The 27,438-nt window shown below is 36.8% G+C and overlaps 1 protein-coding gene across 2 annotated transcripts in view; it reads left to right on the top strand.

The window, feature by feature from the left end:
* Positions 1-27,438, top strand: part of svilb (supervillin b) — a 106,371-nt gene that overhangs the window by 2,731 nt on the left and 76,202 nt on the right. The window contains exons 1-2 of one of the 2 annotated variants that reach the window (XM_057332910.1): positions 20,960-21,119; positions 25,437-25,500. In XM_057332910.1, the coding sequence (XP_057188893.1) occupies positions 21,062-21,119; positions 25,437-25,500 (122 nt within the window). In that variant the 5' untranslated portion in view covers positions 20,960-21,061. Of the gene's footprint in view, positions 1-20,959; positions 21,120-25,436; positions 25,501-27,438 lie in introns of those variants that run through there. The other variant, XM_057332911.1, reaches the window with a different exon arrangement.

The following is a 27,438-nucleotide window of genomic DNA, read 5'->3' as shown; positions in this document are numbered from 1 at the left end:
CACATTTTTGTCTGTACAGTAGCCTACATGATGCGTATGCACGCGCGTGCAGTGAGCGGATATGAGAGATGCGCGTCAGTCAGCAGAGACTCGCGGTCTGGTGGACCCACATGCGAGTATAAACGAGCCGCGAAAGACAGGCTGTGCACGCACACGTTTACATGTTTACTTGCGGCTTTGAGTGTACTGACGGCTGTGACGTTCTTGCCCGCATCACGGGCAACAGAAGATCGGCTTGGAATTGGCGAGACGTGTATGGAGCGAAAATTGTGCCTAAATTTAACAAACAAATCCAGCGTTTTGCAAACAAACGCAACCTTTTTTGCAAAAGAAACTAAACTCTGAAACAAACAGAAAGCGTTTTACAAATACATAATGCAATTCGAGAGAAAATGCAAAGGTGTAACATATAAATGTACTGTGTTTAAGTCTCACCTTTTTATGAGATTCTCTCAGCTTGATTTTCTCACAAACGTGATCGTGCAGATTTTCTCACAAATGTGATCGTCCAGATTTTCTCACAAATGTGATCGTCCAGATTTTCTCACAAATGTGACCGTGCAGATTTTCTCACAAATGTGATCGTACAGATTTTCTCAGTTATGCAACTTCTCCCAAAACAGCAGATAGTTCAATTGTTTGACTTAGATTTATATTACTGTTTTTTTGTGCTGGTTTATTTTATTGCAAAAATTGCCCAAATAGCTTGAAATAGCCAAAAAAATAGCAGCATTCATTTTAAACCTAAATAGGCTAATGGCAACCAAACAAAGCCGACGACTGACTGAAACAACTGCCACGACGATTTATTTGCTTTTCCATCTTTTATAGCCTAGAAAGCTCTCTACTTTAATGCCATAGTGTTTAGACATAATGTTAAATACTTTTTATCTATGAGTTGTTATGTATAAAAGTCAAACATATGTATCAGTGCAACTTTCATGCAGAAAAATCACTAAAAACCGAGTCACATCTCAGAAAGAGCGCAAAATACTATACTGAAATCTTACAAAAAATTGACATATAAAAATATAAATAAATATAAATCAGGCCCGGTTCCTGCCAGGTGCAGAAGTGTGGACTAGCAGATATCCTGGGTGGGGATATACCCCAACCGCACAGACAGTATAGCTGCAGACAAAATTAAGAGTCCATTTAAAAAGTATTTTCCTCTTTTTCTGATAAGAATGTGATTTGGTAAAATGATAATTTTTGTTTATTTCTGTGAACTTTTGACAACATTTCTCCCAAATTTCATATAATTTATTTTTATTTATTTGGAGAAAATGGGTGAAAACTGGTGAAAACAGGTGAAAACAGAAAAGATGATCTGCATTTTTAAAACGGAAACACAGCAAAAACAAGTTCATATTTAGTTTTAAGCAACACAAAACTAAGAAAACGTTAGAAAACGTAAAAAAATGTTTTATGAAATAACCCAGATTTTTTTTTTAATTAGTTTGTTATCGTGCTCAGTCACTCTTGAGGTTTGCTTTTGTTGGAATTCAACAAACACTGCACTATATGACTGCAATACATGCAGGATTTAAATGATTTATTTTTATATAAATATAAAAAACAGACAACATGTCATTGATGTTTTACACCTTAAATAAAGCGGTTATGTAAACTGGACATAAATAGAAGCCTACAAAATAAAGCAGGCTAAGAACATTCCCCATCACTGAACGATCACTGATTTCTGTTTAATTTCTTTTAATGAATTGAATGAATTAATCTGATTACACTGCACAATGAACTTTACATCGTGTCTGCTGTTTTTTATGTGGTATCGTGAGCGCGCATCGCACCTAAACTGAACTATTTTGCACATTGTTTCGCTACCACCTGCAGAGTGAATTGGGGTGTTTGAGATGGAGAGAAACAGATTTATTTCTGAAGCGGGAGCTTTGGAAGATGGAGCTTTCAGTCATTACTGAAAGTCAATAGGTTAAAATCTAGCCTATATATTGCAAGCAAATAATAGCTGTTTGTTAACAGCACAAAGTAAGACCGCAAAAACGAAGAAATGAATCTGATTTTACTGCACAATTAATTTGACATGCTTAATTTTACATATGTGCAGTGCGTCTAAAATTCCTTTGCACAGTATTTTGCTTCCACCTGTAGCATGTAGCATGCTTCTCTGTTACAAACTAAAGCCAGAGCAGTGAAGTGAAGAGTGACGTTGCTTTCAGCCAATAGAAAATACAACAATTTTTGGTGTTATTTTTTGATTCTCATTGGGTGGGCAAGACAGATGTTTAGGGGGATTCAGCCCACCCCTGCCCATGCCTAGAGCAAGCCCTGATATAAACAAAAAATTATGTCAAAATTCCCTTATAAGAAAGTATCCTTGAAAAAGTAGTTTGTTTTGTGAACGTAAACAGTTGCAAATTGTGACAACATTGCAAATTGCATCCAGTTTGTTGTATGTTATTTGTATATTAAAACCAAATGCATAATTCATTATTTATTATTAAAAACAGCAACTGATTATTATTAACAGTTTCAATAAATTTCATGAGACTAACTGAATGAAACTTGATGAATGAAATTAATTTAGTTTCTGGCACTAGCTGGCAAGGGTGGCACTCAAGGTAATGTTCATGGCTTCTTCCTATAGAAACTAATTCTCAATAGCACCACCTGCTGTTGCACATGCATTTGTGAGAAAATCTGCACGGTCACATTTGTGAGAAAATCTGCACGGTCACATTTGTGAGAAAATCTGGACGATCACATTTGTGAGAAAATCTGCACGGTCACATTTGTGAGAAAATCAAGCTGAGAGAATCTCATAAAAATGTGAGACTTAAACACAGTACATTTACATGTTACACCTTTGCATTTTCTCTCGAATTGCATTATGTATTTGTAAAACGCTTTCTGTTTGTTTCAGAGTTTAGTTTCTTTTGCAAAAAAGGTTGCGTTTGTTTGCAAAACGCTGGATTTGTTTGTTAAGTTTAGGCACAATTTTCGCTCCATAGACGTGAGACTGACCGGCCGGTCACCGGTCGGGCCGATCATACGAAAAACCGGCCGATTCCGGTCTCTGGCCGGTCAATCGGTGCACCTCTAAATATATTATGCAAACACAAACTGTTATTCTGGATGCGATTAATCTTCACCCAAAACAAGGCGAGTCAGCGTTTAGCCATTACGCCACCCGTAGCTGGAATCTGCTTCCAGAAGACATCACCAACAGCAGCTACTTTTAAATCCAGATTAAAAACACACTTGTTTAGCTGTACATTTACAACCTGAGCACTGTGCTGGTTTATATCAACTGCACTTCTATTTCTAATTTCTTTTTCATTTGTTCTTATTCTTTTTATATACAGATACACACTCACATTTTTTATAAATTGTATGGCTGTTTTATTGTTTCTTAAAATCTAAAGTTGTTTTTGTGATCTTAAATCATTTGCATTTTAAAGATACGTCTTATTTCTCTTTGTCAATCATTTTATGTAAAGCACTTTGAATTGCCCTTGTGTATGAAATGTGCTATATAAATAAACTTGCCTTGCCTAATGCAATTTGCATTACATTCACTGCATGCTTTTATGCAGTGTATTCATTCACTGGGATTCGAACCCATGACCTTGGTATTGCCAGCACCTGAACTACAGCAATCTTTCTTCAAGACGTTCAAGTAAATCTAATTTTATTCTCGCTTTTTGTTGTTGTTCTGTGGTTGGACTTGCACACATCAGATTTTGATACAAGATTTCATATCACATGTTACTGTTCCTAAGGGATAGTCTATCAGATCTCACTCTTAAATATGAGACCGACTAGAACCCTACGACCTCGTGTCTGAAACGGCATGATGGCCTGAAGATGACCTCCATGTGGAAAAACCATGCTCGAGTCCAGACCGAGGGAATGTAATCTTGAGTCACGAGCATACTTTGTTTGCATTATTTCAGGTCATGTGATTTAATTGTCATTGAAATGTTGTGTTTTAGCATGTGGTAGTCTGTCTCAAACCGGTTAAATTTTGTCTGAATTCTGAAGTACAGACCAAATGGTGATCAGTTGGATAGTTGAATGAGGGTACAGACACACAGTCACATGGATTTATGAGGCTGGGGGATTATTTCGGAAGTCTGCAGTATGTTCACAGCCCCTTTTGTTTTGTGTGTGTGGGGGAGAGAGTCTGAGGCCTGACTGTGATATTGCAGCTGTTGAGCTACACCTGCCCTATCTGTCAAAATAAACAGTCACATTTACAGTTGACACGAACCCCATGAATAAAATCTCTTGATTCTCTTTCCAAACTACACATGATTCTGAAACATTTTTAATTTCTCATTTTTTTTCAGCTGTTTTAATGCTAACTGTGAATTATGTCATTGTTACTGAATTAAAGGGACAAACCACCCCCCCAAAAAAGAAATTCAGCCATGAATTACTCTCAAGTTATTCCATACCTGTAGAAATTCCTTTTTTTTCACAAAGGAAAATATTTGGAGGAATGTTAGCAACTGACAGTTTTGAGACGTCATTGAGTACCACAGTAGGAACATTTTAAATTGTAGTCAAAGGTGCCCTAGAACTGTTTGCTTTCCTAAATTCTTCAAAATATCAAATTTTATGTTCAACAGAACAAAAAATGATGCAATCATTTTTCTGCTATGGTGGTCAATGACATCCCATGATGTCCCAGAACTGAAAATAGCTAACATTCTAACAAATATCTTTGTGTTCAGCAGAATAAAGTAATTTATACAGGTTTGGAACATCTTAAGGGTGTGTAAATGGTGATTTTTGGGTGACGTACTGTATCCCTTTTAAGTAAAAACGGAATGTCCCATGAAGCTTTAGAAGTTTATGTGTGGTTTCTGAAACTATTTATTATCGTTGTCTCTGCATTTAGCTATTCATTGAGTTACTATACTATACATTTTTTAATAAAATGTTTTAGATAAGAAAATAGGTTAGTTGTTCGAGAGATTTATTGGTGTACATGTAGGATAGTGTGTAGTATATTGATTTGAAGGGATAGTTCACCCAAAAATGAAAATTTGTCATTTATTCACCCTCATGTCAATCAAAAGTTAACGTCTATGACTCTATTCTGTGGAACACAAACAAAGATATTTTGAGGAATTTTGGTAACCGAACAACAAAGGTACCCATTGACTTCCATTGTATGTTCACAAAAGCAGGGACATTTCTCAAAATATCTTCTTTTCCACAGAAGAGAGAAAGTTATTCACATTTCCAATAACACACGTCACAATATATATATATATATATATATATATAATTGTCATTTTTGAGTTAACTATAAGTTTGCTCTGTATGTGTGTTCCGTCTAGTACATTTGCTCTGCAATGCGTCTCTGTTTTATTTAGCCTCCATAGAATCTTGACAATTCATCTATAAATCTTCCTGTTCGACTGACATTGTTTGCCGCAGCACTCAGTCGTTGTCGTTTGAGGTTCTGCTGAAATTCTTCCTCTGGTGGGTTCAAGTCGAGAAACAGACATCTCTCTATATGGAAGCTGAATTTGTTGCTGGTGTGGTGGGTGGAGTCAGAGTTTTGGTCAGGCACAAGTAAAGGTGTGGTGATTGATGACATCTATCATTAAATCCCCCAGATGGAGGTTTACAGAGGCTTTACCACTCATGCCTGCACTTCGCTGCTTACAAGCTGTTTTGTGAGAATGGCCTACAACGTCCTATGTAAATAGCTCCTGTCTGTTTTTAGCTGTGCTGTTCTGAGATTTTTTAAATAATGTTTTTTAAATAAAGCATCTCGTTGAAATGTGTTTCAAGGAGATATGAAGCTGATGTCGGGCCTGTGAATGATTCCAGCTCTTCACGGCCATATATGAGCAGAGAATGTGGGTCTGTAGATGTGAGAGAGTGATGGGCTGTGTTCAGAATGGAATAAAAGCGTTGTGCTTCATGCACAGTATAGACTGTTTCAAAGTGACAACATAAACATGCACGCGTTCTTAGACTGCCTTTACCTTCCGGTACACATTCACAAACAATAAGAGTGCTTGTATATTATTTCTGATAACAAGCAAAAGAAACCGAGAAGAACTGTTAGATGGCTAAACTTGTCTCTCCAATGTTTTGAATTTAGACTGCGATACCAAGCACAACCGCTAGATGTCAATGTAGCATACGGATCTTTAAATGCGACCAAACTGCAGGACCCGTTCAACAAATTCTTTATTTAATAAAATGAACATGCAACAAAATTCAACAAATCGCTTATTTAATACAATTATTATACAACAAAATAATAATATAAATTAATATGAACATAAATAAAATAAAATATAAATAGTTATATTATTATACACTAGCCAAACATACACTGGAAGTTAAAGGGATAGTTTACCCAAAAATAAAAATTCAGTCATCATTTACTCACCCTCAGGTTGTTTTAAACCTATATACATTTCTTTGTTTTGTTAAACACAAAGAAAAATATTTATAAGAATGTCAGCAATTTTCAGCTCTGTGACTACCAGGAAACCAAATATTGTATATTTTGTTGTTCTGTTGAATGCAAAGTGAGATATTTTGAAGAATTTAGGAACACAAACAGTTCTGGGGCACCTTTGACTACCATTTAATTCGTCCTACTATGGCAGTCAATGATGTCACAGAATTGAAAATTGCTAACATTCTTCAAAATATCTTTCTCCGTGTTCATCAGAACAAAGTAATTTATACAGGTATGAAGGGTGAGTAAATGATGACAGAATTTTAATTTTTGTCTGAACTATCACTTTAACTTCAGTCCTGGCGTATATGCGTCCGATGAAATGATCTATATACTGGTACGCGGCCTAGTATACCATTTAGTCCTGCATGCATTTTTTTTACTTATTAAGAACAGATTTCTTGTTTGGATCTACTCGCCACCATATTTCTCAATTGTCAGAGCAGTTCATTAGCAGTTCAAAGGCCATGGCTTCCATTCTGAGGCAACACAAATACTGATAAACTATATAGCTTGAATGCACTCATTTTGGATAAAAGTGTCTGTCAGATGCATAAATGTAAGGGGACTGCAGTATTACATGCATCATCTGAAATCTAAAAAGCTAAAATTTTAAACATCCCACGTCACGTGTATAAAGAAATTGCACGCCATGCGCACAGTATGCATCTTTTATATGTACTGTTGTGCAGTATAAGAAAGTAAGGTGGTATGCATTTTTGCACCCCTGAGGCACTGAGACAGATTGTAATGGTTCAGATCTACTGAAGATAATGGAGTCACCATGAAGCACGGTCTAAGAGGACAGGTCTTAATCTCTGTATTTGAAACCTGCATGACTCTTATGTTATGCACGCAGTGTAGTCTGCAGTAGTTTATACAAACCACTTTGAGCCAGTGCACCTTTTGATTCCTAATAAAGGCAGAGAGCAGGAGAACTAGAGAATATTTCAGACCAGATGCCTCCTTCATGCTCTCTACAACTGGTTGCAGGTTAAAGGTCAGAAATCTTTTGCAGTTTTCCCATGATACCTCTAGTGATTTGATTGTTCTGCCTGTTACCCCGTTATCTGACATTTTCATTGTGCGCATTTTGATTTTTGTTTTATTAATGGTAAAACGGTGACTGTTACAATCAAATCCAAATGGGGAAATGACACAACTTCTTGACAGACATAGTCCACATATCTAGACTTTTAAAAATGATTTTCTAAATGACTTAAAACTAATAAAATGTTACTTTTCATAGCATAGTAATGTTAGAATCACTTGGTCTCTGCTGTTTTTCTCCATTCTTATCCCTAAATAAAAACAAACAATTGTTGGCATACAGTAAAAAATATAAATGTATCAAATGACACATTCATTTGATACATTTATATTCTTTACTGTATGTCAAGTTCAACTAATTTGTTTATTTAACAATTATATAATTCAGAACTTAAAATTAAAAGTTTTAGACAAATTTAAAGAGAAGTGAATGAGACATTTTTGTAGTCTTTGGTGTCTCGTAAATCCAAACACTGAGACAAAGATGAATGGGGTCTTTTTTCAGGAGAAGAATCAGAAGTTTTAAAAAGGCTTAAGAAATTCTCATTTGCTCTTTATTTAATTTGCCATTGTTGGCGTCTTCACACTCCCACTTTGTATTTAGGTATTATTGTTGTAATCTTAATAGTTCACACTTGGTTTTGTTGCATAGCCTCACACCCAACAGCTTTACAGTGATCAGAAGGGTTCATGTTGGCAAACAGCCGTGTGAGTGCTTGTGTGTATTAGTATCTTAAGTTGAAATGTTTCGCCTGGACTTTGTTTTTATGTGATGTCAGTTCTAATGGAGACACATCCCACAATGCTTTGATGTGGTCCACTGCTCTGCTTTTGACTCATATAAACATGATCGTTGCTTGGTAACATCACTCTGTTTTTCTTCTGCGAATGTCAAGTATGAAATCAATCACTGATTTAAATCCTGTGTCTTCCTTTTGTTGTCATAGACTTACACTAATGAATGTTACTAATTTATATAAATATTACTGCAAACGAGTATAAGAATAATATTTATTAGGGATGCACCAGTATTGGTATCAGGCCCGATACTAAGCTCGTGTACACGTACTAGTAAAAATGCACTGATATCAAAGACCAAAACCTCATGTGACAGTACTGACTGAAATTTGTTTTGAAATTTGCTTTGAAAGTTTGTGAAAAGCACATGAAATTATTTATTTTTTCATCATGTGTTTAAGGTGGATTTGTTTGTAATTATGAAGCTATTCTATTTTTATTAGTCTAATTTTTATTGTGTTGTGAAAAGGTACAGGCATCGGTATCGGCGAGTACCAGAAGACAAATATCGGTCTTTAAAAAATGGTATCGGTGCATCACTAATATTTATTTTTGTTTTAGATTCTGATGTTGCATTCTCTTTTTTTATTTAGGTTCTTAGCTTTGTATTGTAAATATTGTAAATAGTCATTAATTTACAGCCATTTGGAATTGATTTTACTAGACATTTTACTAGATTTTACTTTATTAGACAAAAATGAAAATTGTGTCATCATTTACTCACCTCCGAGTTGTTCCGAATGTATACATTTCGTCGCTGTTGGGCGGAAACCTCCTATGTCCAAATTTGGTCAATTTCATATTTTTTCACAAATCGATGCTATTGGTCAGTCCCCATGTGGGTCTGTTATTTTTACAAATTATTAACCAATCTAAAGTGTTCAGACACTTCAACTGTCTGAGAAGTCTCGTACCTCCACCTCTTCTTCACTCCGCTTGAGCCTCTCGGCATTACGTCTCCTGATTGAAAGTTTTTTAGACAATAACGAGTGAAAATAGTTAGGTTAGATACATTTGAGTAGGCCTGTTTTGTTAAAAATCGATAGCTGTAATGCTTCGGTGCAGAAGGAAGTCCGTGAGCCACGAAGGTAAGTTTGCTAGCAGATTCGGCTAATTTCCGCCTATTAGACAGCCTAGTCAGCTCATCGTTTTTTGTATTACATCACTTATAATTCTTAAACCTTTAAAATAGAGTTTAGGAAGATGTATGTAACCACAGTCGTTAGCTTTGGTTAACGATTGAAGCCTTTTCTCTTGTCAAGAGGCTCAACGCAACCGCCGACTTTATTTGCGTGCAGATTAATTTCCGCCTATATTAGAAAGCCTGTTTAACGTTTTATTTTGGTATTGCATCACTCATAGCTCTAACATTTAAAATAGAGTTTAGGAAGATGTATGTAACCACAATCATTAGCTTTCATTAGCTCTTAAAGCCTCGTCTCTTGTCAAAAGGCTCAACACGACCGCAGACTTTGATAAACACTGCTGGCAGCAGCAAAGTCTGTGTCCGTACCATTCTTATCAATGACAGCGTAATCTCGTATCTCCCTGCTCCCAAGTCATAAATCTTGTATCTCCGATTAAACATGGTTTTGGGGAAATGTTGTGTTAATGTTGGTACACAACAGTATATGATAGCAATATAAGGTATAATACCAACTTTAACGATACAATGTTTAATAACTCAAAAAATATGCAGTTTTTTTAATTTCCTGAAAAATAATGGTTTTGGAGATGTGAGGATTCCGCCTGACAGCGACGATTTCTTTGTTCTGATGAACGCAGAGAAAGATATTTGGAAGAATGTTTATAACCAGACAGATTTTGACCCCCATTGACTCCCACAGTAGAAAAAATTACAATGGTATAGTCAAAAGTGCCCCAGAACTGTTTGCTGTCCTACATTCTTCAAAATGTCTTCTTTTGTGTTCAACAGAACAAAAAAAATGATAAAGGAATTTTTCATGATAAAGGAATTTTTCTGACTATGGTAGTCAATGGGGGGCAAGATCTGTTTGGTTATAAGCATTCTTCCAAATATATTTCTCTGTGTTCATCAGAACAAAGAAATTTATACAGATTTGGAACAATTCGAAGGTGAGTAAATGATGACAGAATTTTTGTGTGAAGTATCCCTTTAAATCAGACCTATAGTTTTTTATTTTATTTTGTCCAGATAAACCATTTTCTGACCATTTTCTAAATGCACAGTTCTAAACCCGTTAAATACTCAGTATTCATGTGTGAATGACACCGTTAAAAATGTAGGGTCACTTGCTCATATTTTTTAACACTTTTGGGCCCAGTTTCACAGACAAGGCTTAGCTTAAACCAGGACTATGCCTTAGTGGAATTAGGATATTTAAATCGCTTTTATAAAATGCCTTAGAAGAAACCATTACTGGTGTGCATCTTGAGACAAAGCAATGGCAAAGGTATATTTTAAGGTATGTCAGTGCACGTTAATTTCAGTTAAGACAACTCAAACATTCATTTTAGTCTAGTCTAGTCAGGACTAGTCTTAAGCCTTGTCTGTGAAACCGGGCATTAGAATAATACTCTTCAAAACTGATAACAGTTTGTAACACAAATGTAACTATGTGAATTGTATGGAAGTAAAATAGAGACAAATGTATTTGAAGCAAAAAGACGTGCTGAATAGCACTAACTGAAAAAAAAGCATTGTATTAACAGTGCTTGCATTTTAAGGTTCTGCAATTCAACATGGTTGCATATTTAAGGTGTGATTTTTTTCAAATGTAAAAATTTCACACACAGTTTCACCGTTTAAAAATTCAATAATCAAAATTCACCTTTTAAATTTCGTTAAAAAAATTCAACTTGTTTTAAAATACAACCTTTAATATTCGACAGACAAATTTCAGTTCATATTATTTCGGTTTAAAAATTCGCTTCCACAAATTCAATGGTTCAAATTCGGCTTGAAATTCAAAGTTTCACATCCGGGAATCCCAGGAGAAAGCAATAGAGCACCGATTCCGCCAATGCGTGATCTCTACCTGCTGCCTGACCGCTTCACCAGCAGGTGGTGCAAGTCGCTTCTGACGAAGACCAAAGCAAGAAATGCAGATACTTTTTATGTTTGCAGCACAGTCCACTCATCTGCTCGATTAAGTGAATTTATTTGATCTCATAGATCTCTTCTTATGCATCATCAAGAAAAAAAATATTGTTTCTTGTACTGGCAGCTTAGCTCACCACTATCAGCCCTGGAATGGACATGGAGCACGGGGACAATTCCAGGTGGCCTGGAATTAGTGGACTAGTCATACATTTATAATATTAATTAATTATTTAAATATCCTAGCCGATCTACTAGTACTGCCTATCTATAGTAAGAGTTTATGTTTGTATTTGGCTTGGTATTTATACGCATTAATTACTTTTTACGTGCATATGATTACCCCCTTGGTTAAGATGGTGTGGGTTAAGTGGGTATGTACATAAAAAGTGCACGCAAAACACATGCGTATCATATGCACACAAAAGGTAATTTCTGTAGCTCGCTAAATACAAACAGGGCTCTAGAGTGCGACCAATTTGGTCGCACATGCGACCTAATTTCTCAATGGTGCGACTAAAAAAAATCTGAGGTCGCACAGGTGCGACCAGCCGATCGAGGGAAAAAAAAGTCTCTGCGACAGTCTCCCTGTGGTTCAACAACAGATACATTAGGCCCATATCGTGGTCTAAACCAATCAGAGATAGTGAAGGGCGGACCCCCCTCTGATTGGCCGTGGTCCAGATACTCCTGTACGTGTGTGTACATGTGAAAATGCTGTGCTGCAGTCAGACAGAGAGAGGGGAGGAGCCTATAGGCCCGTCAGATAAACAGAGTGGATGTAGCCGCGGATGATGAGAGAAGATGAAAAGAACGATTGACAACTTTTTCGTTAAGAATGTTAAGTTAAGGCCTGATCCGTCCGAAAATCATAAGCAATGCTCTGACACGCTAGACTGCGACTAAATGGTCTCATTTTGCGAGTATTTTTCCTGCCAGTGCGACAAGTTTTTCTTTATGGTCGCACCGGTGCGACTGTCAAACTGATCAATATATAATTTTTGCGTATTATAAATTTAATGCGCAGAAATGTTATATTGCGCAAGCTGCGCATTCAGTCACTCATTTTCGTCTCCCCTCCTTCAACCATTCGCTTATCTATCTGTGGCCCCGCCCCCAAAGACGTATTCGCGGGTTACGGGTAAGAGGCGAAGGACCGAAAGAGCAGACGAGTGAAGCGCTCAATCTTGCAACTGAAATAAATATGCAGAATACAAGAATTTCCCCTGCTAAGGTACAAAACAGCAAAGATAACCAAATGTGTTGCGAATATTGTATACGTGTGAAGCTAATGCAGGAAACACGTGTTTAAACTATTGTATAAAGCTCTCGAACAATACTGCAAAGCATACAAAACGTTATACATCACGCTAAATACTATTTATTTGTAAGTCGCTATTGATAGAAGCCAAACGTGTATCAATGCAGCTTTCATGAAGAATAATCACTAAAAGCCTTCAGGTCTCGCGGGTTGTTTGAGATGCGCGCGCCCAGAGTCAGAGTACAAAATACTAAACGGAGTTCTCTTTCACGCCTTCTTACTCTGAAACGGACATATTAACACAAGATAACCTAAAAATTCCCATATTAACAAGAAACCTTGTAAAGGTATTCAGTTTGTTTCGTGACCAAACAGTTGGGAAACAAAACACGTGTTCCAGTATATTGCGCGAGCTCTTAAAGGGGCAGCAGCATAATAAAGATCTCTGTTTATAATGTTCATCAAACAACAACGGACGGGCCCAAAAACACTCACTGATATTAAAGGAATTGTGTTCTCTTATAGGAGTCGTTCACAACAAATAAAGGAAGAAAGTAGCTTTAAGAAAGATGTGCTTTACATATGGTAAAGTGTTGAAAGAGAGTTTACATATACAATAAAAATAATTCAATCATAAACAATGATTTTTATTAATTTCTAATTGATTTATTAATGTATTAAACACATTTTAATGAATTTTTAGTGATTCTTTTTTCTTACCTCACCGCATGACTCTGGTGCTATCAAATTAAGGGCTGGTGCCACCAACTGAATAACTTGTGCCAGTGCCACCTCTCTCAAGTGTTAGTCTAGAGCCCTGCTTTCTTGTAGAATTGTGCTTTAAATAAAGAACTTTATGTTGACCAGATTTTTAGTTAATCATTTACAAGTCAATATTGCCTATATGGACAGCGATTTTAAAAAAAGTGAACTTGTAAAACTGCGGTGTTAAATGCGATGCGGTCGAAAATGTGGGTGCACCTAACTTTTGTGCTGGTGCGCCTAAGAAAAAAAGTTAGGTGCAACCAGTGCAAAAAGTTAGTCTAGAGCCCTGACAAACATAAAATCGTGCTTTTGGTAAGCAGGATCTTAAGTCATCAAATATTTGAGTTTCGGGGATGAGGAAAATTGTATATGTTACAGTGACTTACTGAATCATACTGTGTTTGATTGAGTTTGACTGAGTTTTTTAAATAAAATAAGATAATTGCATGAAGCTATTTGAATGACACATGCAATGGTATCTGAATAAATGTGCAAACAAGACAACAAGATTTTAAAGCATTACATTAGTTACATAACACCATCACAATAAACTTAACATTTAAATTCAAATAAAACATTTTATTTCGGTTTAAAACTAAATAGGAAAAATAGCAATAATTATACATTTTAAACAGACAATAGTAGTAGGCTAACTAAAATAGTAGTGAAAACAGATGTAAGAAAAGCCATGAACAATTTTTCATCAGAACGTAAGATAATCTACAATTATAAATAACAGTCTTTTCTTAAAAACGTAATTGTAAAATATTTAGTAAATGTAGGATATAAATGTAACTTAAACGAATAACTATACGACTTAAAAGAGAAATATCAATGGAAATAATTATGTCTATACTTTTCATCTGAAATCTCAGAACGCAAACAAAATAAAGCCAATTATAACCTATTGTATGAACGAATGACAAAAAAAACAAACTGAAATACTGCAACAATAAAGACACCTATACCTATTAGTTCTGGTATTATGTGAGAAATACGGCGGGACATGCTAAAATTCTTATCGTGTCATTTTGTGCTTTTTGCATTCATATTTAGGGCTCTTCCGCATTTCTGTATAGCCTACGGATATTAAAAAGGTGTAGGCTATACTAATTTTAGTCATCTGGTCTGAAGATTAAGCAACATTAAGCGTTTTAGAATGGTACACCGGCCGTGATGGCATGGTCCGTGGACGCGCTAAAGGGACAGAGTAGCACTTAGCAAATCTTGCAAGCTTATAACGTTTTTGTTCCACCATGCCACCATACATGTTGTGGATATTCAGCTAAATGTTTAGCATAAGTTCAAAGAGGGTAAATTTGATCATTTAACTGAACTGTATGAGACACGTACATTACGTGCTTTCTCCAACGTGGTTTCAGTGTATTTCTGTCATTTAAAATGCATAAATTTAACAATATGTTGACTTATTATGTGAGCATATAGATTACAAATTATTATACTAAATCGTAATTTCGTTTTGATATGTTATATTAGTATTGGGTAAGCTAATTAAAAAGAAAGGCTATAGCCTATATAAAAGTATACGAAATACAATGCGCCAAACAGCAACATCTACAGATAGTTGTGTATATTGCCATGGAGCACTCATATTGTTTTCTGAACAGTAATTAAATATATTTTTTCACTGCTCGGCCATGCAAACTGACTTGCGTTGAGGTGTATGTTAGAGAGGTCCTCATGTGTCCCAGCGGCTTCGGGTCTAAAACGTTCGGACAGGTCGTGTCCGATATGGCATCGGTTCTCTGGTAATTTATAATGAATGTGCTTTTACCAATCGCCCCGAAAGACACAAATTAAATACATTTTATGGTTAGGTAAACAACAAATATTTGTTACGCCAAACTTTACAAGACATAATTAGGTTAATATACCGTGAGTGATTGACATTTTAGCATTTAATGAACAGACAGCAACTCAAGCAATTGGCGTGTAGTCATACTCGCATGTTCGTGTGTGGCACATTATTGGGAAACGCACACAGCATGCAACAAAAGTTTTTATCTTTGCGCTTAAAAACCATCTTACAGCTGTATAGATACTAACGCTGTGAGGTATCTTGCTTGGCTGCACAAGACGTTTCGGGTCTAGTCGGGTTCTAAAGAAAGTGCTGTCTATTTTTATCTGGTCTATTTTATCTGGCCTGCTCAAGAAGTTCGCTTGGCTAAAATATCAGTTTTTCTGTCTCGTATTAACAAACGAACGTTTCCACAATTCCACAACATTCAGCATTTTCTGAGAGTCTCAAATTAAAACAAGATCATGCGAGGAAAATAAAAAGAATGTTTATTGAGATTGCATCTACGTCATATAAACAGAAGCACATGGGAGAGTACGCCTTAAAATCAGAGCATTTGTCAATAAGCTCCTAGTTGAGATCTCAGTTATTTGACCGCTTCAAACACAATACATGTCCTGTAAATGCTGATGATGTATTTATGTGAACACGATGTGCTGAAGTAAAAAATAACTTAATTCCTTTGAGCCAGAGCAGGAAACCTAAAATTTCTGATGTTGATGATGCATAAGAAGAGATCTATGAGATCAAATAAATTCACTTAATCGAGCAGATGAGTGGACTGTGCTGCAAACATAAAAAGTATCTGCATTTCTTGCTTTGGTCTTCGTCAGAAGCGACTTGCACCACCTGCTGGTGAAGCCGTCAGGCAGCAGGGCAGTGGCGGAATCGGCGCTCTATTGCTTCTCCTGGGATTCCCGGATGTGAAACTTTGAATTTCAAGCCGAATTTGAACCATTGAATTTGTGGAAGCGAATTTTTAAACCGAAATAATATGAACTGAAAATTGTCTGTCGAATATTAAAGTTTGTATTTTAAAACAAGTTGAAATTTTATTAACGAAATTTGGTGAATAAAGGTGAATTTTGATTATTGAATTTTTAAACAATGAAACTGTGTGTGAAATTTTTACATTTGAAAAAATCACACCTTAAATATGCAACCATGTTGAATTGCAGAACCTTAAAATGCAAGCACTGTTAATATAATGCATTTTTTTTCAGTTAGTGCTATTCAGCACGTCTTTTTGCTTCAAACACATTTGTCTCTATTTTACTTCCATAGAATTGGTTGTAATATATAAAAAATAAATTTATATTTTAGCATATTCCGTATAGTCAGTCACCTTTGCCTAGAATTGTCATTTTATCAAGCAGCACATCCAGAGATGCTTTGTGAAGTTGTTATCTATTCCGAGCTCTTATTGGCTGGTTTTGCTTTATTATTTTTCAACAATTTCGAAAACGTTTTATACAAATAAAGTTTTAGTTTTGAAACAGTTATCTACAAAATAATTTTAAACATTTAAGCATACACCTTCAGATCAAACAGTTTTAAGATCGTGAGCAACAATTTAGTCAAGTGACCCTATAATTTTAAATGGTAGTTATGTGACCCAATATAACCTGCTTGAGACACACGCATCTAACCTGCTTCTAACCCCTCGATATGACCAGAATAGACCGGAGTCATAACTCCTTGGCTTACTGGAAGCATCAAGTCTAGTTATTTGTTTTTAGATGGTAATGTGTGTTTGTGGATCACTTTCTAAAGATGAATTAGGCAATCAAGTGATGCATAACATCTTTTATCTGACCTGATTTAGAGAAAGTGTGTGCTGTGTCTGTGAACTTGGACTACTAAGCTAGAAGTTCTTGGAAATGTTTTTGGAGGAAAGTGTTTCCTTTTGTGTAACTGTATAAAAAGCATGTGATTGTACAGTTGTACAGTTGTTTTTACAGTATCTGAAACAGAAGGTGCCACCTTAAGAAGAAAAAGAATGATTAAACATGAAGTATAGAATGAGGGAGTGTGGTAAGACAGTAGAGCACATGCACAGCGGAGCCCAGTAAACATAAGTTAGCCACTCCCCCTTACCAGCCTCTCATCCAATCACATCACACATTGCCTTATTAAGGGCAGCAGTGATCCAGCAAGACAGAGCAGTGAGAGATGCATGTTTACATGTGTCTGTGGTCATACTGACTTAAAGTTTGGATTCTTTTGTTTATAAACTTAAAAAATGTCAGTTTATTATACATTAAGAAGCGTTTTGTGTTTTGTTTGTACAGGTGGATGTACATTTACATTTATGCATTTGGCAGACGCTTTTATCCAAAGCGACTTACATTGCATGATACTATACTGTACATTTGCTTCTAAGTATGTGCAATCCCTGGGATCGTACCCATGACCTTGGCGTTGCTAACACCATGCTCTTACCACTGAGCTACAGGAAAGAAACCTGTTCTGGTTTTAACATTATATGATATTATATATCATTCTAACATCTCATGGTCTAGTGCACTTCACTGTGACCTTGACTTTCAGTGCGCCCTCTAGTGCACACTGTCAACATGTTGTCTAGCAGCATTTAAAGGGGTCATATGACATGGCTAAAACAAATATTATCATTTGTTTTAGATGTAATGCAATGTGTATACACGATTTCAGGTAAAAAAAACAGTATTTTCCACATACCGTGCATGTTTGTATCTCCTCTTTGCCCCGCCTCTCTGAAATGCACAGATTTTTTACAAAGCTCATCGCTCTGAAAAGCGAGGTGTGCTATGATTGGCCAGTTAACCAGTGCGTAGTGATTGGTCGAATACTGCAAGTGTGTGACGGAAATTTCAGAGCCATTGAGAGAGAGAGTCGCGTCAACTTCGTTGACTCCAATGGAACAGTTTTTTCACAGCAATGGAGGCTCTCAATAGTTCCCGGAAGTTACTAGTAGCGCATGGAGCTGTGACTAAACAGACCAACTGAGGTAAACTTTTAACCCATTTAAAGACGAAACCATTTAATGTTTAAAAAAATGAAAGAAATAAAGCATTTAAAGAGAAAACATATAACTTCCTGGAACTATCTGAAGGCTCCTTGAATCAACTGACGCTCCAGTGTTTTGGACTTCCGTTGGCAGAACTCTCTTTTTCAATGGCTCTGGGAAATGTGACGCCTCTTACCATATTTGGAACATCAGGTTCCAAAGCAATTGTACTGACAGCAGGGTTTTTCCTGCATAGAGAAATCGGAGGCGGCCGCCTCCGTCAAATGTCGTGCCGCCTCAGACTCTCGCCAAAACTATGTCGGGTGTCTTCACAAGAAATGCTGCTTGCATTTAACAGACTGTCATTTGTAACTGCAGTTGCGACATTACGCCACAGTAGAGGCACTGTTTTGTTATCAGCACACTGAGGCGCTAAAAAGAGTTGCAGAACAGGAGCTGGCTGTGTTTCGTGGCTGTTTGTTTTGCATCCAAGTACGTTTAATTTCTTTAAATTTCTTAAATTAACATGACGTACATCATTGTAATGTCTTTAACTGTGCAGTTGGATCGATGAATCTGCGTATACTGTACACAGCGAGTTCGCCAGTATGAACGCACATTGCGTTCAGAACGACTCGCACACGAATGACTCATTTGAACCGATTCATTTAAACTATTGAACTTTTCAGTCACTAGCGAATATAAGAGATCATTTTGAGCCAGGATAAACCCTGGACAGGTACGCCCACCTCACTTGAGTATACATTTGGGTGGTCTTAGTCAAATCATACCACAAACTGACGTAGATTCGCGGGGGTGTGGTTACACGAGGTGTTTCAGGCAGGTCTGGGTGAGCATTCGCTTTTAGATAGAATGCATCTTTTGTTCCGACACTTACATTTGTGCAATGTTACGTGTCTTAATACATGCATGGGAAACTTATAACAAACCAAAGACACAGAAAAACACGTGTTCGCGCCATATGACCCCTTTAATAGAATTGCGGTTTGTTGGGACTAATGAACTTATTTTCTTGTGACACTGCAAAGTTTTGTGAGTGACACCTGTAATTAGGGATGTAACGATTCACCGTGAGCCGGTTGAAAATCGGTTATAATGAGTGACGATTCAATTCGGTTGAGGCTTGAACTGAATCGCAATACATTTTTTGAACAGCAGGGGCCGCTATTTTCACTGCAAGCCTAAACGTGGATGCTGATATTTCTTAAATGCAAAAAAATCCAAGAAAAGCACAGACAGTATTAGTTTGTTTATATTAAAGAGACTTTTTCTATTATTAATTTGTTATAAAATTGCAGTTTAGTTTTGTTATTTGAAATAAAACATTATTTTATTATGCAAAGAAACGTGAAGCATTTAAGAAATAATGCAAGGGAAGTTGTTCATTTCTAATTTGTTTCAACTCATTTTTTAAAAATAAATCGTGAGTAAATCGTGAATAAATCGCATCGTGAGATCAGAATCGTGAATCGCATCGCATCGTGAGCTGAGTGAATCGTTACATCCCTACCTGTAATTCATCATTCTGTAAGTGAATGTTTAGAAAACTGCTATCGGCAGAGATGCTGTGTTTAGTTTTGTTCTGGTTTTGTTCTGTTGCACCGCAGAACTGCTGAGAGAGTCATAACTTGTTTCTCTTTTATGGCACCGCGTCCATGCAGTTGCACTCCCTGGATTTTTCAGGAGTTAACACATTTGTCTCCCTTAAGTGAGTGTACATCATGATTGTGAATTCAGGTTTAGAGAACCTTATTTATGGTAGCTGCTGTGTGTATGGTTAATAAAACGGGCATTGCATAAAATCACACATCTAAACATGTTCTGACATATTAAATACAGCTGTCATGTTCAATCCATAATATGTGCATAAGAATAGAGAATATTGCACATGCACAAGAACCAATACATTTTGACTCAGTTTCTAGCCATATTTGAATATGTAAAGCCACGGAAATAAATGAAGAGACCAAATTTTCATTTAATCAGCATTTCTAGATATATTGTGGGCATAAAGTGACAAAGTCATCCAACAGCAATGTAAAAGACAAGACACATGAAAACTGTGACAAACATCAAGGTGATCACATAAAAAATAAGCATCTTTTCTGTTATTTTCACTCGTTTCTCCAGTTTTCATTTTCTGCAAATATAAACCGTAGTTTTATTTGAAATTTGGTATAAATATTGTTAGTAATTCACAGAATTCAATGATACATTTTCCTAAACACGTACCTATAAATATAAGCTAGGAATTTTAAAATCAGAAAAACTGATTTTGAAATGATTGTTTTCTGTGGCTGTATAATAAAAAACATCCTTTTTTGTTAATCTGAAGAAAGCCTATATCCTATAGATCCTATATCTGGGATGACAGAAGGTGAATTTTCTTTTTGGGAACTGTTTCTTTAAGGACAATTGTATTTTCAACATCATGTCTTTGTTACTCCTGCTTTGCTGTGTATCTGTGTGTTTGGTCATAAATCCAGGAATCCACTGTGCTCCCACAATCCACTTTTGGCTAATTTCTGCATGTAATCAGATTACTGCCTGTAAACTGTTTTAACACCTCTCTCTCTCTCTCTCTCTCTCTCTCTCTCTCTCTCTCTCTCTCCCTGCTTCTCCCCACCACTCTTCTCTCTCCCCGTATGTTTACTTTAGCTCTCCAGCTTTGCTTCTGTGCATTTCCATCTTGTCGAGTCTGTTCGTGGCTGTCTCTCTCTCTCGCTCTCTCTTTCTTCTTCTCGTCTGTGATCAGGTCTTTTCATCCTTTTCCTCTCTTTTTCATCTGTTTTTATTTCATCATGTTCAGTAACCCGTGGATTACCAACTATCTCAACCACGTCACACAGTGTAGTCAAGGTAAGAGCTTGACTCTGTGCCCGGTTACTGTTACCAGGCAGTGTGAATGATTGATTTGGGGAAGTTCAGGGGATTGTAATACTAAACAAAGTAAGTAAGAAGGTATCCAGGGAAATTGTGTGATTGAATTGTGTACCGCAACTGCAGAGGCGGGACCGTGGTTTGAGTTAAAGCTTTGTTTAAATTAGTTTGGTGTTGTGTGGACTTTAATTTAATATTTTAAACGATACAAAACTGAAGTATATGACCTCTTTCATCATGTCTCCTTTGTTTTTGAAGGTTACTTGTGTGGAAGATTATTGATGAATTGATCTGAAGCCCAATGATGGGTAGGGGTGACTGTTGTGAACTTAAATGGCAACATATTGTTTTTTTTAATTTCCAACAAAATGATCTGATAATTGTCTTGTAAGATAACTTAAAACAGATTGATAAATTCAATTGATGAATTGAGATAGTGGTCCACTAAAATGTGGTTTCAATGGTTGGTATATATGTATATATATAGAAAAATCTTTTTTTGCCCAGACCTAATAGACAGACCAGATATAATGTGAATATTTACGTAAACAACCAAACTTTCACAACAAAAATGTAACTATTTAATGAAGTGTCAGTTTTGTATGAATTTGTTTATTATGAGTGGCCAAAGATATACGATTATTAGAAACAACCAAGCATGATGCACAACCGTCACTTGGCTGATAGAATATTATAGAATAGAATAAACATATGCATTAAATTAAAATTGATTCAAACTGCCCATCAATTCTCAAAATCGTTACGAATTGCCATGAGATTCTGTTAAAGCAAGTGAAATGTACACTAAATTCATGACATTTAAATAAATGCTTATTTTCTTAATATTTGCTTTTTAAAATACATTTTTGCTGTTGATGTTGTTGGTATGGTTTTGGTTTGTATCACAAACAATATTGTGAACAAAACAGCGTACAGATAAGACATGACAATTGAAATGCTATTATTTGGCCAATATATCAACCTTAAATCACTGTGCATCTTTAGAGATAAATGTGAAGATCAGCCGTTGAAACTTGAAACATGAAACATGAAATTAAGCCTCGTGGAACATAAAAAATCAATTAGTGTCTGAGTGCATCTAAAGTGTTTGTGTGCCTAATATTGTGACCTCTGGCAAAGCCTGATCTCTTCATTACAGCTGGCACAATTTTCAATTTCACAGGTGCCAACTGAGTCTATGTTGAGTCTGGCATGCAGCTGTCAGTCTGTATATAAATTTGAATATATAGATGTTCCCTTCATCTGTTAACTGTTAATGGCAGGACATGATAATTGTTGTTGTGCTGTCTGCACATTATATTATCTAATCCGTAACACAAGCCTCTTTCGTATAGTGAAGAGGTTTACTAGGTGTCTGGCTTTCTCGTCTGCAAACTACATGTGTTTAAGAGTGAGGGTGGACCTTTGAGCAGGGTCTATTTTTTACCCTGATCTCCCAATCCAGTATTATTAGAAAATCCCCCGTTCTTCTCTCCTCGTCTCCTCTCGGTTAATTTGTGGCTGTCAAAATCTAAAGTGATTCTCTGGCAGCGCTATATCTGAAACTCTATTGCGGACTTTAAGTTCATTTGAACACACGCACGCACGCACGCACGCACGCACGCACGCACGCACGCACGCACGCACACACACACACACACACACACACACACACACAGGCTTTGGTTGACTATCTCCGTGGGGACAGTCCATAGGCGTAATGTTTTTATACTGTACAAACTGTATATTCTATCCCCTATCCCTAACCCTATCCCTAAACCTAAAGATCATAGAACACTTTTTGCATTTTTAGATTTAAAAAAAATATTGTTCTGTACAATTTATTAGCTTTTGTGCCCATGAGGACCTCAATTTTGGTCCCCACAGAGACACGAGTCCCCATGTGTTGGTGTGTATTCAGGTTTAGGTCCCCACCGGGATATACAAACATGAACACACACACACACACACACCAGGCTTTGGTTGACTATCCCCGTGGGGACAGTCCATAGGCGTAATGTTTTTATACTGTACAAACTGTATATTCTATCCCCTATCCCTAAACCTAAAGATCATAGAACACTTTTTGCATTTTTAGATTTGTAAAAAATATTGTTCTGTACAATTTATTAGCTTTTTTGCCCCTGAGGACCTCAATTTTGGTCCCCACGGTGACACGAGTCCCCATGTGTTGGTGTGTATTCAGGTTTAGGTCCCCACCGGGATATACAAACATGAACGCACACACACACACGTCTGGTTTATTATCTCCGTGGGAACAGTCCATAGGCGTAATGAGTTGTATAGTGTACAAACTGTATATTTTATCCCCTAACCCAACCCCTAAACCTAAAGATCGTAGAAAACTTTTTGCATTTTTAGATTTTTAAAAAATATTGTTCTGTACAATTTATAAGCTTTTTTGCCCATGGGGACCTCAATTTTGGTCCCCACAGTGACATGAGTCCCCATGAGTTGGTGTGCATTCATTTAGATTTAGATTCAATTTATTGTCATTGCACATGTACGAAGGTACAAGGCAACGAAATGTGACCTCTGCATTTAACCCATCCAGAGAGTAGTGAACACACGTACCCCCGGAGCAGTGGGCAGCTATCACTGCAGCGCCCGGGGAGCAAGTAGGGCTAAGGTGCCTTGCTCAAGGGCACCCGCCGGCCCTGGGAATCGAACCGGCAACCTTCTGGTCACGAGTCCGACTCTCTAACCATTAGGCCACAACTGCCCTAGGTCTGTTTACCCCACACACACGCACGCACGCACGCACGCACGCACGCACGCACGCACGCACGCACGCACGCACGCACGCACGCACGCACGCACGCACGCACGCACACACACACACGGTCTAAGTTTATTAGACGGCCCATCACATGCTGGAGGGATATAAACTTGAACTGTTTTCTGTATGCTGTGTGGATTATTGAAAGTAATGTTTAAATGTGGTTGGGTGAATTTGTTGAAATGACTAAATTAGTTAAATTTACTAAGCAAAAAAATAAAAAACTTAGTGATTGTTCACACAAAAGTGAAAATGTCCTCATCATTTATTCACCATCATGTCATTTCAAACCTGCATGACTTTCTACTGCAGAACACAAAAGTAGATGCTGTATCTTCCCTGTGAACTAGAAGTTGCGATCGTTTTTACTTCCGTATTTTGTGAAATGGAATTTTGAATGAGAAAAATAGTGTGCGTGGCTTTTGTCTTTCTCTGCAATTTGATTGGATGCATACACAGTCATTGAATTTAGAAATAGAACTGGCAGCAGACTGACAGTTCGAAGGGGAGGAGTTAACGGATACTCTGCCCCAGAGCCATTTAAAAACAGAGTTACGACACTCGCATAGATGTCTGTTGGAAGAATGGAATGCGGAAGTCATTCGTGTCATGGAGTGAACAATAGTTCCAAACACTGCACAGAAGTCCATTCATTTTGATGTCTCCCAAACGCATTTGCTGTACAGTTGGTGAAAAACAATGGCATGTTTATACATTTTAACAAGTTGGCGGACATATCTTATATTTATAGATCTTATATTTGTATTACTCCCCAGACAAAATACTGCTATAAATGTAGTCAACGTCGTATTCAGAGTACACAATGTGCCAATATATTTGGCAAAATGTATGCAAATATAGTTGCTGTTGTCTGTCCCGCTAAAATCCATTTAAAAAGGTTGGATTTGTGTGGAACTATTGAGCGCTTCATGAACCACGTGACCATGCAGCGGTGAGATCAAAGTGTGTCGCAACTGTTTTTCAACGGCTCTGCTCTGCCCAAGTCATCTAAGATGGATAGTCATTTACAGGACTGAAGTGCATTTTCAGATTTTAACTAAAGATTATGAGGCCTCATAAATTTTAAAAATAGAATGACCCACATTGAGAAACTATTTACAATAAACCACAATATTTATTGAAAAAAAATAGGCATTGTAATTTTTTATTTCACTGGCACTTTAAAGAATGTTGGTAACCAAGCAAGATTGACCCTAATTGACTTCTGTTGTTTAGACACAAAACCACAGAGAAAAGACATTTTTCAAAACATCTTCTTTTGTATTGCTTAATTTAGTTTATACATTTATAATATAATATAAATGTCTATATAAAAATATATGCGTTATGCGGAATTGAAAGTTATGTTATAAACATCTGTATAGTTCATCTGTATAGAAATAAATCTGTATTACTTTCAAAACTATTTAATGCAGTCTAAAACCTGATATTAATTTGACCCGCATTATTAAGAGGTTGCTTGTTTCTTCTTGCAGGTCTTGTTGGTGAAACTCCTGCGAAGTTCTGCAGCCCTACACTACTGAAGAAACGTGCAGTAAGGTTAGATGCTCTCTGTCACCCTTTTTGTCCCCTTTTCTGTTCTACTATTAACCAGTCTCTATTAATCCATAGCTGAATGAAATCTCTTTGCCTTCTTTAACACTTAAATCTAAATGGATTGAGATCATTTAAGTCATTAGCTCCGCAGATGCGTACTGTACCTAGTAAGGGTTTAACAATATATCAAATTATCTCGTATCGCAATCCAAAATTGTATCGTAGCGCTATGGCAGTATATTTTTAAATGAAGTATTTTTGTTAAAATTCAGTTTTATTTTTCAGTGACATCTATTCAGTTTTTATTAGTTTACATAAAAATTAGGGCTGTCAAATGATTAATCGCGATTAATTGCATCCAGAATAATAATATACATCTGTGTACTGTGCATAATAATTTTGTTTTTATTAACACATACACTCAACTCAACTCAACTTTATTTATATAGCGCTTTTACAATTTTCATTGTTACAAAGCAGCTGCACATGAGACACATTGACTACAAGCAAAACAATCAAAGTTGTACCTGCAAAAACAAGAAAAGGTTGAAAACACAGAAGACAGACATACCCACGCACAAAACACTCCACACACACAACACGCACACGCACCAACACACACAGACACAGAGACACACACACACACACGGATGCGCACGCACACACACACACAACACACACACACACACGTACGTACACAGACAAGTACGCACACGGACAAGTACGCACACACACACACACGCTCAGTGAGAGCACACATTTAGGATAAAGGAGAGAGAAGCACAGGTCAAATATAACAGATAATAAATTCCTATATGCAATATTAATTAAGTAAAACTTTAAAATTCTAAAGCAGCCCCCCCGGTCAGGCAGATAGTGCAAAAACAGTATGCAAACGGTGGCGAGGAACCCAAAACTCTAATCGAGAAAAAAAACCTCAGGAGAACCCAGGCCCAACCAGGGGATTCCAGTTCCCCTCTGGCAAAAGCTGCTGCCTCTGCACAAGCTCCAGAGAACTTGCACAACAAGGCTAAATAAAATAAATAAACTTAATAATAAAATAAATTATAGTTTAAGATTATCATTAATAATCTAATAGCATTTGAAGTTTTGTGGTGAAGACATGTCAAGAGACCGCGTCCTTCTTTATCCAGCTCTATCATCTCAGCTCTTGTCAGGTCCCCACTTCCCATTCTCCGCTCTACCATCAGGTCAGGCCATGAACTGCATCCTGCTCGCTGTGGTAACCTTGGAACAATGAGACAAGACTGGCTGAGAGTAGAGTACTGTTCTGTACTCTTTGATGCAACAAGTACATCAGTTGTGTTTTTGGTTCCGGTTGATCTAACTAATGCAGCCTAAACCCTCTGAAGATTTATATTATGGAAGAGTAGTGTATGCAAGATTAAAAAGATGCGTCTTTAGTCTAGATTTAAACTGACAGAGTGTGTCTGCCTCCCGGACAGTGCAGGGAAGACTATTCCAAAGTTTAGGCGCTAGATAGGAAAAGGATCTACCACCTGCACTTGATTTTGAAATTCTAGGTATTACCAACTGACAGGACGCCTGAGAGCGTAATGCACGTGAAGGACTGTAATACAAAAGGAGTTCACTCAAGTACTGAGGAGCTAAACCATGTAAGTCTTTATAGGTAATAAGCAAGATTTTAAAGTTAACGCGATGCTTTATAGGTAACCAGTGCAAGGTTGACAGAACCGAGCTAATATGTTCATACTTTTTTGTACGTGTAAGAACTCGAGCTGCCGCGTTTTGGACCAATTGGAGTTTTTGTAATAAGCCTGCAGGGCAACCACCTAACAGTGCAGTACACATACCTACATGCATATATTTAAGAGAAATCTCAAAATTAATAAACATTTATATAGAATTTCAATTATTGGTAAATATAAATAAATACATGTAAATATTTCCTAAATATGT

This window comes from Triplophysa rosa, linkage group LG5 (genome assembly GCF_024868665.1).
Source record: "Triplophysa rosa linkage group LG5, Trosa_1v2, whole genome shotgun sequence".
NCBI lineage: Eukaryota > Metazoa > Chordata > Actinopteri > Cypriniformes > Nemacheilidae > Triplophysa > Triplophysa rosa.
This window is presented reverse-complemented; position numbering and strand designations above follow the sequence as displayed.